Source organism: Canis lupus, chromosome 9 (assembly GCF_048164855.1).
Source record: "Canis lupus baileyi chromosome 9, mCanLup2.hap1, whole genome shotgun sequence".
NCBI classification, from domain to species: Eukaryota; Metazoa; Chordata; class Mammalia; order Carnivora; family Canidae; genus Canis; species Canis lupus.
In genome coordinates, this window is record NC_132846.1 from 63,175,420 (window position 1) to 63,195,540 (window position 20,121).

The 20,121-nt window shown below is 49.0% G+C and overlaps 1 protein-coding gene and 1 long non-coding RNA gene across 7 annotated transcripts in view; one reads left to right on the plus strand and one right to left on the minus strand.

The window, feature by feature from the left end:
* The window catches only part of TTC7B (tetratricopeptide repeat domain 7B), a 250,588-nt gene that overhangs the window by 202,492 nt on the left and 27,975 nt on the right, over positions 1-20,121 (minus strand). For 5 of the 6 annotated variants that reach the window (XM_072839676.1, XM_072839679.1, XM_072839678.1 and 2 more), the window contains exon 3: positions 17,441-17,609. The exons of the other annotated variant lie outside the window; for it this stretch is intronic. In XM_072839676.1, the coding sequence (XP_072695777.1) occupies positions 17,441-17,609 (169 nt within the window). The remainder of the gene's footprint in view (positions 1-17,440; positions 17,610-20,121) is intronic. 6 annotated transcript variants of the gene reach the window in all.
* LOC140640392 (uncharacterized) lies at positions 7,599-13,166 on the plus strand. The gene is made up of 3 exons (XR_012037107.1): positions 7,599-7,721; positions 8,495-8,566; positions 11,936-13,166. It is a non-coding gene; the product is annotated as an uncharacterized lncRNA (long non-coding RNA).

Sequence of the window (20,121 nt, forward strand, 5' to 3'; positions counted from 1 at the left end):
CCCCCCCGCGATGCCCGCACCGCTGGCTGCCAGCCCGGCGGGCACACCCCCTCTATCCCCCATCTCCCTCCCCCTCCCCCCCCCCCCCCCCCGCGATGCCCGCACCGCAGGCTGCCAGGCCCCGGGAGCGCGGACGCCCGCAGGGGGCCGCTGGGGCGCGGTGGGGGCTCCGGGGGCACGGCTTCCAGAACCGCCGGGAGTCCCGCCGACCCCTGACCCAGCGAGCAACCTCACTACCACCCCGATTTCGGGGCCTGCGGCGAGTCACCCCGGCGAGAGCAGGGGAGGCCGCGGGCGGGCGGGAGCCGCGGGGGGCTGGGGCGCTGGGGCGTTGGGGGCTGGGGCGTGCTCTGCGCATGCGCGGCCCCGGGCGTCCGGCGAGGACGCGGCTCTCGCGCCCCCTGGCGGCGGCAGGCGGCGCGGCAGCCCTGGAGCGGCTGCTGGCGGTGGTCCCCTTCGCGGCGGCCCCGGGGCCCGGAGCAGGTGGTCTGGCTCGGGGCCTATGGGGTGCGGGCTCTGGGACGTGCCCACAGCACCAGGGAACTGCACTGCTTAAACAAGAACCCCGAATGCTGTCTGTGCTGTTCAGGGAGCTGGAAGGTCTCCAAGAGCTCCTGGGAGCGGCTCGCGCAGAGGCCCCCGGGGACCCCGGGGTCCACACGGCAGTCCCTGGAGGTCACCTGTGGGGGCGGTCCTCCCTACACGACACGCCAGTCCCAATCTAGGAAGCAAGCCCTTGACAGCAAAAGAGAAAAAGGGCGCCCCTTCCAGGGGCTGGAACAGGGGACCCCCCTCCCACCCAGCTACCCACTTCTGTCTAGCAGGGTTGCTGTGGGGACTAAGGGCGCTAGGGGGCAAGGGCTTACAATGGTATTTAGAAGGAATTGTCTTTAATGCCGTAGTTATTAATCATTTGCCACTAGTATTCCAGAAGGAGGCACACAGTAGGAGCTCACCAAAGCTGAGGCCCCTCCCTGTCTTGTGGGGCTGCGGTGTATCCTGCAGGGTAGCACGGGCCCCTGCCTGCTTGGCGGGTCAAGGCTCTGCCCAGGGAGCACGAGCACCAGCCCCAGCGACCACAGCTGCCCACTCTCCTGCTCTAGCCCCAGCCTAAGGGAGAGAGCCTGGAGAGCCAGCTCTGACACCCTCCTTCTCCACAGAACAGTCTGTGCTCTGCTCCCGCCCCCAGAGAGCTCGGAGCTTTCCAAATATGGATGCTTTTTTCATTCCCGAAGCATCAGGAACATTTGGGGGAAGAAAATGAACACCAGACATGGTTTGGAAATGATGGAAGCCAAGTGATGGGTAGTGGCACAGTGAGCACTGTCTCAGGAGTAAGGAGTCCTGGTTTTTAAAATATCAAACAAGAGTATGAACTAAGTGATCTTTTAAAACCTGGCCCGCTTTGTATGAGTCTAGGCCCCAAGGAGATCCTAGCAGTAAGGACCCAGATCCTAAGAGTGAAAAATACATCAGCTAGCACATAAGGCAGGAGAGAAAAAACAGCATTAAGCACACCCAGTCAGTGGCTTTTAAAGAAAAGGAGTCATGGAGACAGGTTTTCTAGAGCCCCACCACCTGAAAGGTAGTCCACAGACTGGGATAATCCAATCAGAAACTGAACATAGTAGGAGTTAGAGACAAGATTAATTGTTTCATATCAGGCCCAAACCAAAATCTATTTTTATCTAAAAGGGAGAGGATTTCAGAATACAATGAAGACACTGTACTTTGGCTTAAGCAAGTTGTGTGTTACTCAGGTAGAGTTGATCTACCTGAGTAGATAACCCCAGGATTGTCAGGGAAAAATGTTTAAAGAACCATCCCATCACAAGTAGCCCTGTGTGGCAAGCACTATTCCTGGTGCAAATGTGGGGACACAAAACACAGTTTAGACATGACACAGCCTCAGAACCCAACCCAGAGCAGGCACTCATATTATTTGCTAGGTTAATAAATTAACTAAACATACCATCTAGTTTGAGAGAGGCAAGTGACAGATAAATAATTACACAAAAGCCGAATGCCAAATTGGATGGTACTAACTATAAATAGAAGTGGAAGAGAAGGAGAAATGGAAGTGGACAACAGGGGACACCTGGGTGCTCAGTGGTTGAGCGTCTGCCTTCAGCTCAGGTGGTGATCTCCGGATCTGGATTGAGTTCTGCATCAGGCTCCCTATGAGGAGCCTGCTTCTCCCTTGGCCTATGTCTCTGCCTCTCTCTCAGTCTGTGTCTCTCATGAATAAATAAATAAATCTTAAAAAAAAAAAAGGAAGTGGACAATAGAACTAGCGGGGCTATAACTGACATGTGAGCCAGGGTGGACTCCTCGCAGGGAAAGGGAGGAGACCCCAGTTGGAGGAGGAAGACAAGCAGAGGCAGGAAGTGGGCCTGGGAGTGGTGAGGGCAGGCAGGCAGGCAGGCAGGCCAGCGGCAACCTGGAGCAGACCACAGGCGGGACAGAGGAGGGAAGACCAGGACAGGACCTCCAGAATCTGAAAAAAGTGCTCAGCCATGCCTACACCTGTCTTGATTAGCAGGAGCGCTCATCAAGAACCTGAGCTTCCGTCATACAGGAAAAGAAGACTTTGGGGAGGCAGGAGGGCTCCACTCTTGATTACCTGAGTGTGGAATCTTCCATAGTATATTAAACTTCAGACTGACTAGTCCTGACACTTGGGCCACTGTTTACTTACTGCTTTTCCCACATTTTAACTTCAATCTACTTAAGAATATAAATCTGCCACAAATATACAAATGAGGGGATCCCTGGGTGGCTCAGTGGTTTAGCGCCTGCCTTTGGCCCAGGGTGTGATCCTGGAGTCCCAGGATCGAGTCCCATGTTGGGCTCCTGGCATGGAGCCTACTTCTCCCTCTGCCTATGTCTCTGCCTCTCTCTCTCCCTGTGACTATCATAAATAAGAAAAATAAAAAATAAAATAAACAATAAAATAAAAAAACAAATATACAAATGCTTGTATGTTTTAGGGCATGTAAAGCCCAGGGAAAAGCTCTGTGTCATCTGCATCCCCCCCTGCACTTCAGCATCCCAGAGCCCTGGTGGGTGCTCTGCCTCTAAGGAGAGCTCCCCTGGTACATCCTGGGGCCTCGGGGCTCCAGGTTCAGTTCTTGCCTTCATCACTCTCTGTATTCCTCTGAGGGAGCTTCAGCCACTGCTGAGTTGTGACCAAATTGATACACAATCAATTCCTAAATCCTGACCAACAAACCCATAGCCTAGAGACCCATGTGCTGAGCAAAGGCCATAGAATCAGACTGGTTCCCTGGACAGCACCCCCTTGCGGTCACAAAGGGATCACCATGTTTACCTCCAACCCAGTCTCTTCCCCCACCCTCCAGGGAAGCTGGCTCATCCTCCTGTAATCCTTACCCCAGTTTAACATCCTTCCTTGCCCAGCCAGTGAAGCTAAACATTTCAATCATCTTGATTCCCCCCTCAACCACCCTCCCACTGCAACTCCCCCAGCACACTGTCTCCTTGGCCTGCTGGAATCCAGGCTTTTGCAAAATCTGTCAGGATCCAGCTAGGACAAAAGAAATCACTCGAGTTCTTTCAGATAAAGGAGCGTTAAGGGTATGAAACCAATGAGAAACAGGATGGTATCACATCCCAGAACTCTGAAACAGCAGGAGGCCACTAACATCCTCAGAGCTAGACAGGACAGAGGGAACAGATGGAGTCACAAGAGCCCAGAAGCTGGGGCTACTGGGTGAGAGACAGAACCCAGCAGAAACCAACTAACTAGGGCATCCTGGAAACAGCCTGCAGAAGTCAGGCCCCCTGGATGTACCGGAAGGGCCCGAAGTCAGCTTACCTCCCAGGTCAGTCTCCCTCACTTTAATCTTTAATTCCTTCTAATCAATTCTCCATTTTGTGCCAGAAAGATCATTCTTACTTATAAACTGAAATCATTCCTTCTGCTTAAAACCTGGTAGTGGCTGGCAGTTTCCTGCCAGGGAAAACCAAGTCTCATCCACCTAGCTGACTTTGTCAATCAATTGCAAATATAGGAAGTGCTGCTTCCCTTGACAGCAACATGCACTTAGTTTACTGTAGAACACAGGATGAGCTGCTGCTCCCAGTGCTACTGTACAAGAAAACAGAGACTAGTCCTCAAAGTCATCCACTCTGAAACCCCTTAACTAGCTAAGCATCATTCCTTTCTGACCAGGGTTGTTTGCCATGATCAAGAGGCTCAGAGCTCCAATGAAAAGATGCTATGTCAAAGAAAGTGGAGAACAAGTAAAGGTTATCAAACTCTATTAATATAAACAATAGATTGAATTGAGTAATCAAAAAAACCTAAAAATAAAAACCCAGGCTCAGATGGCTTACTGGTGAATTCTACCAAATGTTTAAAGAATTAACAGAATACTTCATAAATGCTTCCAAAGAGTAAAAAGGAGAAACACCTCAAAACTTAAGTCTATAACAGCAGTGTTACCTTGACACCAAAACCAGACAAAGACATCACCAAAAAATTACACCAGTTATCTGTTCTGAATATAGAAGTAAAAAATCCTCAACAAAATATTAGTGCATCAAACCCAGCAACATATAGAAACAAAAGTGTGTGCCATGACCAAATGGGATTTATTTCTGGAATGCAAGGCTGATTTAACATATGAAAAATCATCCAATGTAATACACTGTATTAGAAGGATAAAGCACAAAAATCATATGACTATCTCATTAGCAAAAGTGTTTGACAAAATCTAACTTTCTTTCATGATAAAAACTCAACAAACTAACAATAAAGGGAAACTTCTTCAATCTGATAAAGGGCATCTATGAAAAAGCCACACCTTAACATCATACTTAATGACAAAAGACTGAAAGCTTTCCCCCTATCAAAGAAGGTCTCTGCTCTGGTCATTTCTATTAAACATTGTAATGGAGGTTGTAGCCAATGCAATTATGCAACAGCAACAAAAAAATGCATCAGATTGGAAAGGAAGAAGAAAAACTATCTTATTTACAAGTGACATGAACTTATATAGAGAAAATCCTAAGGATTCCACACACATAAAAATTATTAGAGTTAATAATAAATTAGTTCATTATTAGCTATTAAATGAGTTCAGCAAGGTCATAGGATAAGAAACCAATACACAAAAATCACCTGCATTTTCTATACACCAGTAATGAACAATCTGAAAATGAAATTAAGAAAACTATACCATTTGTGATAGCACCAAGAGAATCAAATACTTAGGAATAAACTTAACAAAAAGAAGGTAAGGCTTACACAATGAAAATTACAAAACATTTTTAAAAGAAATTAAAGAAGACATCCCATGTTCATGGATTGAAGACTTAATATTGAGAAGACAGCAATATTCCCCCAAACTGATCTTCAGATTCAACAGAATCCTTACCAAATTCCCAGTAAGGTGTCTTTTTTTTCCCCCCAGCAACTGACCACATAATCCTAAAATTTATATGGAAATGTAAGGGACCCAGTGAAGCCTAAATAATCTTGAAACAGAACAAAGTTGGAAGACTCACACATTCCCCATCTCATAACTTAAACTACAATAATAAAGATACTACTACTTTATTACTATAGTAATAAAGATAGTGTGGTTATTAGCATAAGGATAGACATACAGGCTAGAATTGTGAATCCAGAAATAAACCCTTACATTGATGTTCAATTGATTTCAACAAAGACATCAAAACAAGTCAATGAGGGAGAAAACAGTCTTTTCAACAAAAGCTGCTCTGATCACTGGATAGTCAAATGCAAAAGAATGAAGTTGGAACCTTACCTCATACCATATAGAAAAATTAATTCAAAGTAGATTATAGATCTAATTGTAAGAGCTAAAACTATAAAACTGTTAGAAGAAAACATAGGAGTAAATCTTTGTGACCTCAATTAGGCAGTAGTTTCTTAGTTACAACACCAAAAGCACAAAGCAACCAAAAAGAAGAAGAAAAGAAAAACTGAACTTAATCAAAATTTAAAACATTTGTGTACCCAAGGCTACCATCAAGAAAATGAAAATACAACCCACAGAATGGCAGCAAATATTTTAAAACTAAATATCCGTAAACCATACATCTATAAACCATGTCTCCTATACCTGTATTTAGCACATACAAAGAACTATTACAACTCAATAATAATAAAAATAAAAAAAGACAATTTAAAGCTGGGCTCAAGATCTGACTACACATTTCTCCAAAGGAGATACACAAATGGCACATAAGCCCAAGAAATATTGCTCAACATCATTAGTCATTAGGGAGATGCAAATAAAACCCACAGTGAGATACCACTTCACACCCACTAGGATGGCTAGAATCAAGAAGATGGATAATACAGTGCTGACAAGCTGTGAAGCAACTGGAAGCTTCAGAGTAGGGCAGCTACTTTGGAAAACAATTGTGTTTCCTTAAAACATTAAACACTGAGTAGTCACACGACCTGGTTATTCCACTCCTAGGTACATATCCAAGAGGAATGAGAAGAGAAATGCACCCCAAATTTTGTACATAAATGTTCACAGCAGCATTACCGATGATAGTCCAAATGTAGAAACAATCCCACATCCATCAACTGATGCATATGGATTCATAAAATGTGCAAAATGTGGTATATCCATACGATGGAATATTATTTGGCCAAAAAAGGAATGAAGCATGGATTCATGCTACAACATGGATGAACCCTGAAAACATATTAAGTGAAAGAAGCCAGGCACAAAACAGCACAATATTATGTGATCCCATTTTTTATAAAATGCCTAGAATACACAAACCTACAGAGACAAAAAGTAGGCTAGTGGTTGACTAGGGCTGAGGGGACAATAATTAGGTAATGAGAAGTGGCCACTGATGAGTACAGATTTCTTTTGTGGGTGTGGTGATAACTGCATAATTCCGAATATACTAAAAGCCACTGAATTATATACTTTAAAAGGTTGTATTTCATGGTATCTGAATTATATCTCAATAAATCTGTTTTTTTTTAAAGCTGCAGACTCTATTTGTAATATGAAAAATTGAAACAATAAACAGATGTTCCATAGGCAACTGTTCAAAAATATCCACAAGGCACAACACTGTGGAGTCACTAAAAACTTGTCAAATGGGGGATCCCTGGGTGGCGCAGCGGTTTGGCGCCTGCCTTTGGCCCAGGGCGCGATCCTGGAGACCCAGGATCGAATCCCACGTCAGGCTCCCGGTACATGGAGCCTGCTTCTCCCTCTGCCTGTGTCTCTGCCTCTCTCTCTCTCTCTCTCTCTCTCTCTGTGACTATCATAAATAAATAAAATTAAAAAAAAAAAAAAAAAAAAAACTTGTCAAATGGAAAAATAATTGTACACACACATATATAGAGTGAAAAAATAGACTATAAAATAGTATATGTAGCATAATCCTAATTGTGTATAAAACATTATATAAATATATATCTTTATATTTTTTCTATATTTAAAGACATATATGTGTGTGTGTGTGTGTGTGTGTGTATATATATATATAACTTCGACAGTGGTTCACTAGCTCAAGTGGTAGTATGGTGACTAATTTTACTTTCTGCTTTATATTTTTCTTTATTTTCTGAACAGTCTATACTCAACACACAACCAAAGAATCAAAGTTCACTTTCAGATCAAAGGGACTCTGTCCAGTGTTGGCCAGAAGGAGAGGCAGCTGGTCCCACACCCTGTGGGCAGGAAAGCACAAAGGTACAGCCGTTCTGCAGAGCAGTCTGGAAATACTTCTCTTTTGACCCAGAAACTCCACTTCTGGAAATCTCTCCTAGGGAAATCATTAAGGACAAGCACAAAGACCAGGCTGAGAGGGCGTTCGTCACAGCTTTACTTGTAACAGTAAAAAGCTGAAAACAACCTACATGTCCAAAAATAGAGGCTTTTTAGTTAAATATATTATAGCTTATCCATATACTGAAATGCTGTACAGCTGCTAAAAGTGTTTATGATCTGTAGTGAAGTGGAAAAAGCAGGTCATAAAGCAGTATGTGTGGTATAATTTCATTTTTATATAAAAAAATCACCCTTGATAATTATAGAGATCTAAAAGTAAATGCACTAAAATGTTAACAGAGGTTGGCTCTGGGTAGACCAGGTGATGGGTATTTTTACGTTCTTTCGACTGTATTTCTGATTTTTATATAACATCTACATAGGTTGTCTCTCTGAAGAGTAGTAAAATAAAATCATAGGGGAAGGGGCAGGCAATCAACCTCAATGGCATCTAGAAGCCCTACTGCCCAAGGAAAGGAGCATGCTACACGGGACCCCGGGGAGGCGGGGAGCATGGGGACAGAAAGGCTGTCACAACCACCAGCTGCTCCCAAACGCAAGTGTACATGAGGCAGGACTACACAGATCCCCTTCCGTCAACCTTGGATTTATATATTTCAAGGTATATTTCCCCCTTTTGTTTTATTCAGCCTTCTCAGTACTCTTATCTGAGTAGTATTATCCTCATTTGGCAGATAAGGAAAGTGAGACCTAGAGACTTCAATCAAAAGGCTGAAGAATCACAGAACAGAATCACGGGTTCCCAGGTTATCAGACACCTGCCCCCTTGTCAACAGCATCCCCACTCCTAATGAGAGTTTATGTTCCAGCTGAAAGGCACCTCGATAGAGCAGATAGAGGAGGGGTTCTGGAGTCGGTGGGCCTTGATGTGAATCCTACCTCGCCTCTGAAATTCCGCCTCTGGAGTCCTCACAGGGAATGATAATCCCTAGGCACAGGACTGTTGCCAGAATGAGGTGCCATCACACAGGTGAATCAGCAAGCATCACACGTGACTCTGGGCAGGGCTCTAGAAACACTACTCCATTGCGAACCCCCACCTCTCAGGGTGGCCAAGCCCTGAGATGGCTGCTGCTATGAGAAAGACGTCCAGATGCAGACCTAACGTTGGACTTGGGGCAGTCTCCACTGCCCAGCTCTGGTCCCCTTCCCGAGGCCCTCCACCCCTGAGGACTACTCTCCCCAAAGAGCCCCATTCTTTCAGCACTTACCCACAGGATGGTCTGGTGGCAGGGCATCTCCAGTCCAGTCCACAGTGACCCTGTCACAGAGTGGTCACCTGGCTCCTCCCCAATATCCCTTCTCCTTTTCCCCTACAGGGACCGTCTCCAAAGACAGAAGGGCACATAGGCCCCTGGGCCTCTTTGATGAGGGGGCTCCCTTCAGAAGAGCTGTGCTGGGAATGTCTGTCGTGGACGGTCCCTCTGTCCTGGTGGGACCACCCTCTTCATCACAGCCCTCATGCCAGACCTGGGCCAGTCCCGGGGCACAGCTGGCCACCATCACTAGATCAGGGATGGGAATATAAGGCACCAGGGTCAATGAGACACAGTGAGGATGTGGCCCAGGTTTCTGAGACTTACACCTAAGAGAATCAAGAGTCTGGAGCTACTCCAGCCAGCCACCTGGAGGCTGAGATGGGATCAACACGGAACACAAGAAATGGAGAGAGAGCATCCATCTTTGAGCCCTGAATCCAGCTGCCACTGGTCAGGCTGGGTTGGGTTTGCTGTCACCTGCAACTGAAAGGGCCCTCACCCCCAGACCGTGGCAGAACTTCACAATGAGTCTTCATCTGGGGTCAGGACCTCAGCTCTCTGTGCACTGCTCCCCCCTTTCCCCCACTCCTGCACATCCACCAGAAAGCCTTGCAGGATGGACCTGGATTTGCCCTGCCACCTCCATCCCCAACTGTCAACAGAGCACGTTCGTTTACTGCATCTGCTGAGCAGCTGGCTGGGGCTGGACGGACACCCTGCCACTTGTCCACCTCCTCCCGGCTCCTAGGTCCCCAGCAACCATCACATCTCTCTAGTGACACTCTGTTCCACCAAGCACACAAGCGGCCTCACATCTTCTCTGTAGTCCCTCTGCCATCCATGGAAGCTTCCACCTGCCTATGTGAGTCAGTTCAAGAGATAAGCCCTGGTCACCATGCCTGAGTTGAAGCTTAGCAAAGGGACCAACTGGCTCAGAAGACAACCCCTGGCCCCGAGAGGGTGGGGAGGGAGCGGGGTGGGGAGGGGGGGCTATGTGTGCATGTGACCCCCAGATGCCTTTGGCAGAGCATGACCAGCCTGCAACCAACTCATCACAGCCAGGCTTCCCCAGGCCCAGCAAACTAACATCTCCAAGGATGGAGCCCACATCAGGGGCAGACTGAGAAGCCCCAATAAATGTTCCCACTTTGCTGGGCGGAACGGGGGCTGCTCCTGGGAGCCAATATTGGAGGATGGACAACTAAGCTTTGAAGCAGAAAAGTAAAACACCCTGTAGGAAACGCATCCCTCGAGTCACCATATCGGGGGTCTGGCCTCACCTCAACACACAGTGCTGGTATCAGGCCCTAAAAGGAGGGAGCAGATAGACTTTCATTCTCTTCTCTCTTTCATCCAGGGAAGCCCTGATTAAAGATGTGTGCTTCCTCTCTGGTCCAAATACATGGCAGCCTTTTGGGAGTAAGTTCTCAAGTTCACCCACTATCTGAAGAATTTCCAACTCAACGTGTTCCAAGATTTTCCCGTGTCACCCGGATGCCCAGGACCGGGCAAAAGTGTGCTGAAGAAACACCTGAGTGACACCGGACAAAACACCTCATCAATAGACTGCGTCCCTTGTGCTGACTTACCTAAATTTTGCTCTGGTGGGAAGCCCACAAGGAGAAAGAGCAATCCCCAGGTGCCTCTTCAGAAAACATCTGTGGGTGAATGTTGTACATCTCCTGGTCTAACAACTGCATAGGCTATGCTGAAGCCCGTGGGTGTGTGAAGACGCTCAGTTTCAAGCTGGGCAGAGCAAGGCTGGGATCCAAGCCTTCTGGAGATGGGGTCTCTATTTAAAGACTAGTGCTTAACAGCTTCGGAGAAAAGGCAGCACCTCTGAGAAGCCTCCCTGGAGAGCTCCCTGGCCCCTTTGCCCTGCCCACAGCAGAAGGCAGGTGTCTTCATTCCTTCCCTGACATGGTGCTCTGAGACCGGATGCTCAGAAAGCACACAGGGGGCAGCCCAAAGAGAGCCCCAGGGCCCGCTCTACATGAGGCAGGGAAAACAGTCCGTACCAGCTTCCACGGGGAGGTCATTATGTAACCTGAATGCTAGTCTTCGTTGCACCTGCACTCTGGGAAGAGCAGGAGGTCCGTGAGCTCTGCAGACACTAGAGAAGCGGAGATCTTTAAGGATGGGCCCCCGGCCCCTGGCCAGGAAGGAGAGTCCAGGCAGAAGAGACAAGCCCTGGAGCCCAACCACGAGATGGTTTCTCCTCCTGGGCTCTCTCTCTCCTCTTCTCAGCCAGTGGATTTAGCATGTTCCTCATGAAGACAGCTGTCTGAGAACCATGTGAGTGGTTCTCGCCTCTTAAAAGACCACTACTTGAATCAACTGATCCATTCCAGTGTGAATGGCCTTTTGTGGAAAAAACCAGTAATGTGGGGCCAATTCCAAAGACCTCTGACCTTCTGGGTCAGCCTCGGGCAAGACCGGTGAGGCGCAGAGGGAGTGTGTCTTGGGCCCCACCCTCAGGGAAACCTCTTGATCTGCCCTGGCCACTGGGTGCTGTCCATCCTCTAGCACCGTCCACACCTCTTCCTCCCCGAGGGGCACTCCAGACCTCAGATCTCTGCTCGATCTGCCTCTAACGTTTCCCTGACGTGCACTGCTCCCAGGTTCACACCCTCTGCCAGACAAGGCACATATACTAAGGCAACTCTAGCCTCTCCCCATAACTGGATGTTACCTGGGGCTCCTGAAGAGGTCTATCCATTTGAGGTCACACCCCAAGGACACAAATAGCTAAATGTTGTTGATCTGCCAGGCACTGTGCTAAGAGCTGTCCATGTACCCCATCCCTCCCTACAATAACCCTCTAATGTAGGTACTATTATTATCTCTGTTTTATAGATGAGAAACCTGAGCCCCAGAAAGCTGAAAGTACTTGCCCAAGATCTTACAGCTAATAAGTGACAAAGCTAGAGATCAAACCCAGCAGTCTGGCTCCAAAGCCCAGGCTCTTCACCAATGCATCAAAGGAGCAAGTTCAAACCCAGGAGCCAAGGAGGAAGAGAAAAACACAGAGGCTCCCGAGAGCTCCCCAACATGGTGCCGCCTCCTCCACCTGGACATGGAGGTCATTCCACTTGACAGAAAGGTCTCCTACCTCCTCCTGGCCCTGCCTCCAGGTTACTGGGTGTCATCAGGCAAGTCCTTTAGGCTCTCTGCCACAGTCTCCCCCAGTGGAGAAGACAATGTCTATACAAGGGATGATTGGGAAGGCCCCATTCACCCATTGCAATCAGCCCTTCTCTGCTTAGTACTGTACAATCTAGAAAGGAAGTTTAACCCCATGCCACTATTTCCAGCTTCATAATATCCCTCCTCTTGGGCACTAGAGCCTCAGGTCGTCCACATCCCCTTTCATTCACCGAGTACAGGCTACTTCCTTCTCTCTACACCCTCCAACAGCTGCCAGCTGGGTGAGAGACCGACCGAGCTCTGCTGGACATGTCTAATCAGAGGCTCATGTGGGGTCCCAGCCTTCTTCTTCCCAAGTACCTGGTGGCTCTGGTCCTGTAGCCACCTCTCACCAGTGGACCATTGGCAGAACTGATGTGTGCTACTTCTGCTCACCCTAGACATCTGCCTCTTTCCTCCTCCACCCCCCCAAGAGCAGCACCACACCAGCACGCCAGCTTCAGCCATACCAATGAAGATAACACCCTAGTGGATGGGGAGAAACCGTAACCTCAGAGGACACACAGCTGCCCCCCCAGCTGGGACCAACCAGCTGGACCGTTGCTGCACTTCCCTCATATTGGAGCCAGAGCATATTTGGTCCCCGTAAGACAACAGGATACATATGAGGCTATTTATAAAGGCCACATCTAGGAAGGCAAGCCACTTGCAGCTCCCACTGTCCTATCTGCAGAAAGTCACCCCATGTCCAGCAGATCTAAATCCCAAAATAGACAGTGGTCATGTGTCCACTATTCCCAAGCTTTCCTACTTGTGAAAAGAACATCTGTGGCCACTTGGTGTCCTGGAGATTTCATGTGCTACCCCAGTCTGTATCCTAGAGCAAAGATATCTACTCACTTGATTAAATCAGTACTACCAAAAGCTAAAGAGTACCTCCATTTCCTCTACTCCCATTCTCTGTTTGCCTGTTTAGGTTTAAGAGATAGAAGGAAAGGGGATGCCTGGGAGGTTCAGCTGGTTAAGCATTGGCCTTCAGCTCAGGTCATGATCCCAGGATCCTGGGATCAAACCCCACATCGGGCTCCCTGCTCATTGGGGAGCTTACTTCTCCCCTCCCACTCCCCCTGCTTGTGTGCTCGCTCTGTCAAATAAATAAATACAATCTTTTTAAAAATTGTTAAAAAGAGATTGAAGGAAGGAGAGTTGGAGGAAGAGGGGGGGGTGTAGCGATCTACTTCAGAACTTCCCTGATCGTGGAAATGAGCTGAACTGTACCAGCTTCCAGGAAGAGACCCACGTCAGGCTCCGCTACCGTGTGATGTCAGCCTGCTCTCATAGGTACTGCCCATAACTGTCAGGGAGTGACTCTAAATCACTAAAATATGCCCAATATGTTATCTGCAAAGAAAACATGGCTCGCTGTGACAGGCTAGGAGCAAAGGCGCCCAGGTCACCTGAATTACAAGGTGGGCATCTCAGTAAGAATCCAAGCAAGGGAACTTTTACAAATTTCACTCAACAACTGAGCACCGATTGTGTGCCAAACACTGTGCCAAAGGAGGAGGAGCTCTCCTCCTTTAGGGCAACTCACAGACTGGGGGGCGGTTGGGGCGGGGGTGCTGGATAATGGGAGAGCTAAGTCCAATATGATTACATGGAATCTATAATCTACTGCGCAAAGACAGCACTGAGTATGGTTGACTCTGCATGGATGAGTCCCAGAGGGCCTCAGAGAAGATAGGACATGTGAGCCAGAGGCACAGAATTTACAGGAAGAAATCTGGGCAAGGGGCAGGAATGAGAGTGGAGGAACAATGAAGGCAAGGCTGCCAGGAAGGGTGTAGGCGCAAATCAAGGGTATTCTCTAGTGATCTGGATGTTTCCTATGTGAGGAAGCCTTACCTGGCCCAAGCAGGCTCTGATCCACATGCCGAGAGAGCAGAACAGCTGAGAACGTGGGCTCCAGAAGGAAGCCTCCCTCTGCCTCTCAGACACAGAGCATGATGGGCTCTGACACTGGTCTCAGAGATCAAGTCCTGGCTCAACTGCTTCTGGCTTTGGGACCCTGGGCAGCTTATCTAACCACCCTGTGCTTTGGTTTTCTCATCTGTAAAATGGAAAGAATAACAGAGCCCACCTCATAGTGTGGTGGTGAAGACTGGACAAGACACTCACATAAAGGGCATATGGTGAGTATCACAGTACCCTCGCCCAGGTCTCAGTTCCTTTGTCTGTAAATAATGGGTTTGGAGGATTTAAGAGACAGTAAAGCCCTCGTGATCACTGAATGATCTTGGCTTCTGATTCACAAAGAGCCAAGGCTAACATTATCTGGCCAGGGGAAGAGCTCCCAGCCATGGATGAAGCTCAGTGACACTTCTAGGCTCTGGCTGAAAGCTCCGGTCTAGTCGGACCTCTGGAGGTCATGGAAACGTTTAGGTGACTCGTGAGAGGCCAGCTCCTCCACCTACAGCAGCATGCGGAGGCCCGGGGAGGGGTGTGGGCTGGGTGGATGCCTATGGCAGGGGCAGCTGAGCGCAGCTCCAGCCAGGGCTTGCCTGGGGCGAATGGGGGGACGGCTCTTCCCTTCTTCCCAAAGAAGCCAGAAACCCATATTTTTTAACTGGATGATCCCAATTTGGAAACATCAGCAGCTAATTCAAAAGCACTGGAAATATTGAGTAGACGACACCCATCCTGCCTCAGGGCCAGTGGGCTTGTGGTTCCCAATGGAGAGTACTCTGTATGCTAGCATTCATCGAACATGTGTCCACAGTCTCTCCTGAAAATTTCTCAAGGACCTTGAGGATGAAAGAAGAACTAGAGAGTGTTGCTACATAGAGTCAGGACCAAGAAACTCTTGAACGCCCCAGAGAACTGGCCTGCCTTTGGGCATCTCTACAAATTAAAGGGACAATTTTTGTTACTGTAAGTCACTCTTTTAAAAAAAAAAAAAAGGATTTTATATATTTATTCATGAAAGCCACAGGGAGACAGGCAGAGACACAGGCAGAGGGAGAAGCAGGCTCCCTGCGTGGAGCCCAATGTGGGACTCGATCCCAGGACCCTGGGATCATGCCCTGAGCCAAAGGCAGACGCTCAACCACTGAGCCACCCAGGTGTCCCTGTAAGCTGCTTCTTCTGGTCCCCCCATCACACACTTTGCTTATAGCTAATGTTTATATCATGTACACTATGTGCCAGGCACTGTTGTAGCCTTGTATATATACAATCTCATGTAATCCTCACAATCCAAGGAGAACAGGATAGATGGAAAAACTGAGGTGTAGAGCCGGTAGGAACTGGCAGGAGGGCACAGAGCCAGTGTGCGATGGCAGTGGGAGTTGCATCCAGGCACACGGCTCAGCACCGGTGCTCAGAACCAGCCCTCCACTCGGCCTCTCATCTGGCTGACACACATCTCAAGACCAGGGCCTCCTGGGGTGCAGGCCACTTCCTCTGGCACAAGTGACCCTTCCCTCTCCCGTACACGTGGGATGTGTGTGTGCCTACAGAAGGAGCCAGGCTCCTTGAGTCTCCCAGGAGCCAGCCAACACGTCCCAAGAGCCACGAGGCTGGGGGCACCATGGCTGGGGGACCCCTGCTAAGCACGCACGACCTGGGGCCAGACCCAGGGATCGAGTCTCCTGTTGTCCCTGCCCACTTGCAGCCACCAGACGGAGCTGGCAGGGCCACCTGCAGATGATCTGCCATCACCAGACCGTCCTAGAGCCGAGACGAGGCCCTGAGCTCTTGCTGCAGAGCAGGCCCCAGAGCCACACTGGCAGCGCCCAGCAAAGCACCCTGGCCACGCTCCGCCAGGCCCCGGGAGGCTGGAAACTGCCAGCTGAGGCTCTGCCCTTGCGGAACATCGTCCCTGGCCCCGAATCACACACAGAGCCCCCCGAGCCAAAGGCGCATGAGGTGACTGAGCAGGCTGGCCCCAGTATGCCCCGCGGCTCAGATGCAGACACGGCCCAGTGCTCAGGGCCCCTCCGATGGTCTCCCAGGCCGGTGCCTGCTGACCGCCACAACGCCTTGCCAACCGTGACAGCATCTTCCCCGGACACGCGGGTGTTGAGGAAATTAATTAGATGAACCTGGCAGTACTCAAGGCTCCCTGGGAACTGGCTGACTCTGTCACCCCCAACATAAAGCCCTCAAGTGCGCCTCAGGCTGGGTCTTTGTTCCACATCGCGCAGGACAACCAAATCGGACAGCTGGCAGCACACAAGGGCCCAGCTCACAGCCGTGCTGGTGCGTCAGGCCGCCCAGGGGCCCAGCCGCTGTGCCAGCACTGTCAGGCACAAGGCATGGTTTGGACAGTAGGTGGCAGGAGGGAGGAGGAGCTGCTGCAAATGGTCCTTTTCTTACTGTGGCCTTCTGAGTTCAAAGTGTCCCCTCCTCTTCCAGGAAGCCTTCCTGGCCCCACAGGCCTGTGTGACCACTCAGGTCTCTACGGAGCTATCAGCCAAGCCTGGCTTTTATCATGCACTGCCTTGTTTGGGGCTGATATTTTAAAATATTACTTAATAAGCATGTAGTATGTGTCAGGTACCAAGGCCAGTGCTTTGCTACGTTATTTGAACCTTAGAGTAAATCTATGAAGTGAATGTAATTATACGCATTTCTCAGATGAGGAAGTGGCAGCTTGGAAAGGCCAAACGATGCGTGTGTCCTGTGTCTATCATTTTCCTCTCCATGGCACTGCCTTCTCTCACATGGGATAGCAAGTTCCTGCACGGCAACCCAGCCGATGTTCACCCTTCCTTCCAGCCCAAAGCCCCCAGGCACACAGCAAACATGGGATGGCCAGCTGTCACAGTGACTGCCATGGGCAGGGACCAGTTAGCCTTAATCAGTCCAGAGGCGGTATTAATGAATAAAACTGGTCAGACACGTGGCCAAGGGGCCCTATGACAAGAATCTCAATGTGTGCTGTGCAGTACCTTAATCACAAAAAAAAATAAATAAAATAAATAAATTCCTTGCCTTCATTGCATATTAATTATCAGGATCCTCTACTGATACATTTACCCCTCATCTGCTTCAGGGATAACTGAAGAACTGAGGGTTTGAGGAAGAAGCGTGTGGCGGGGCCAACCCCTCGGGCTTGCTGGGAGGTGCTGGCCCAGGGCCTGGGGTTGGCCCATGGGCTTCACCCAGAGTGGCCCCAGGGTCAGCCTCCCGGGAGGGAAGGCACGGGCTCACCTTTGGTGGCGTAGGCTTCCGCAATCATGCGCAGCCTGTAAGGAGGGACGGCTGTCAGCGGCAGGTCATCGAGGCCCACCCGGGCATAGATGTTGAGAGCCTCCTTATAATCTCCTTCCACATAATTCAACTTGGCCATGATCAGATTGGATTCTTGTAGGAACTCTGACTAGAAGGAAAAGGAGAGAGAAAAACATTTTCCTACGGTGCTGTGAGTAATGCTCCCTCGGGGACCCGCCGCCACCTGCTGCCACAAAGCCCTACGGCTCTCCACAAAAAAATGCACACAAAAACGTTCAGAGCAGTACTTTTCAGGATGGCCCTTGGAGTGGCAACAACCCAAATGCCCATCCACTGGTGAATGGACAAGGAAAATGTGGCATGGCCTTACGGTAGACTATTACTCAGCCACCAAAAGAAGTACTGCCCCATGCTTACAACAGGGATGAACCTCAGAAACTTATGGCAAGTGAAAGAGCCAGTCACAAAAGGCTACATATTGAATGCTTCCACTTACGTGAAATGGCCTGAGTGGTCAAAGTTATGGAGGCAGAAAGCGTGTTTGCCAGGGGCTGGGGGGCAGGGGGGGAAGACAGGTGACTGCTTATGGGTACAGGTTTATTTTTGGGGTAATGAAAATGTTCTAAAATAGGGACGATGATTGCACGAGTCTGTGAATATACTAAAAACCACCGAATTCTAGCGTTTTAAATGGGTGAATTATATGGCATATGAACTATCCTTCAATAAAACTGCCATAAAACAAACAAGACTGTAACCCAAATAAGCCAAAGAGAGAGGCTTTTGAAGTTGGTGCAAGAACCAGGACTTGCTTTCTGTCCAGTGGTGAACTCTTCCCACTGAGCCACTCCAGCTCGTTAGGGTAACTGAGCCCCAGTCCGCCCCACAGAGGCTGCAAGCTCTAGCAGTCCTCTGATGAGTCCTCAAGTCCTCGTTCCTCTCGTCAGGAGAGGCTGGCCTCCCCAGTCCACACCCATCAGCCTTATCCCCTGCCCTACTCCCTGGCCAGCACTCATCAGCAGGAAGAGAGGAGACAGCCTAGCCTTCTATATAAGGAAACAGATTTATCACCCTCTCACAGGCCTGCTCCTTGGAACCCAAGCTATGCAAGGCTAGATTTTCCCGCTTACAGAAGCATGCCAGGAAGCTGCACTGTTTTATAACCTGTGACCGCGATGGGGTGGGCAAGGCGCAGGTAACCAGCAAGAGCAGCTGCCTGCCAGGATCCTCAGCTTCCAGGCATTTCTTTCTTCTTCTTTTTTTTCTTAATGAGTATAGTTGCCACATACTTTCCAGATAATAGTGTAGGGATCGGACAACTCCGTCAGTTATGCTATGCTCACTACAAGTGCAGCTACCAGCTGTCACCATACAACGCTGTTAGGATACCACGGACTATATTCCCAGTGCTGTGCCTTTTATTGCCATGACTCATCATTCACTCCATACCTGTATCTCCCGCTCCCCTTCATCTATTTTGTCATACCCCCAGGCCCCTCCCCTCTGACAACCATCAGTTTGTTCTCTGTATTCAGGGGTCTCTGTCTGCTTTTTGTCTGTTTACTCCTTTGTTTTTTAGATTCTTTGTTTTTCAGAGTCCACATATAAGTGAAATTATAAGGTATTTCTTGAAAGGGACAAGGGACAACAGGCAGCACTGGAGAGATGGTTAAATGGGTGAAGGGAATGATGGGAACAAAAGAGGTTTTCTTAATTAAATTAAATTTTATTATTATTATTATTTTTAAAGTAGGTTCCATGCCCAACCATGCGGCTTGAACTCATGACCCGGAGATTAAGAGTGGCAAGCTCCACTGACTAAGCCAGCCAGGCACCCTGAAAGGAACAAAAAATGGGAGGTGGTTTTGAGTGGCCGAGAGAGAGAGAGAGAGAGAGAGAGAGAGAGACCAATGCAAGAAATTAGAATTATATCTGCAAAAAGAGAAATCAACACAGACATAAGAGAAAAAGAGCCATGAAAAAAAAAAACAACAACAAAACACCCAGCGCCAGGGGTTCTCCGCCCAGAGAAAAGGCTTCCTGAGAGAGGAGACTAGAGCTTCCGTTGGACATTAGGCCGTGGGGCACTGGGACCAAGAGCATGAAGCAAATGGGAGGGGGAGGGGAGCCGAAGTGAGTGTGTAACAGGCACAGAGCTTCCAACGGGAATAGTGAACAGGTCCTGGGGATGGTGGCGGTAGGGGTCGCACAACTGTGCGGATGTACTTACCATCATTTGATGAACCGTACACTTAAAAAATGGTTGTGATGGCAAAGTTTGTGTTGTATTTTACCAAAAGAAAAAGATTTTTAATTCAACTCGAAAAAAACTTTTTTTTTTTTTTTTAAAGAAAAGTAAACTACAAGGCCAGATGGAAAAGATGCAGGAGTTAGAACAAAATTCCAAGTGTAAAGGCACAGGATGGAGGCCCTGGGAGGGCCCTGCCAAGCGAGCCTCGTGGGAGGCAGCACTCGGGGGAGAAGCCACGGACCACGGCCGCGGGCTGCAGGCCGAGGGAGAAAGCCCTGGCACCGCGCGTGTGCTGCCCTGCCCACGACAGACAGTCCTCCTGACTCGAACCAGAGCAGGTGTCCGGACTCCGGGGCCAAGCTGGCTCTGCCCCACCGCTTCACTGCGCGGGTGGGAGTGGGCGCCTTGG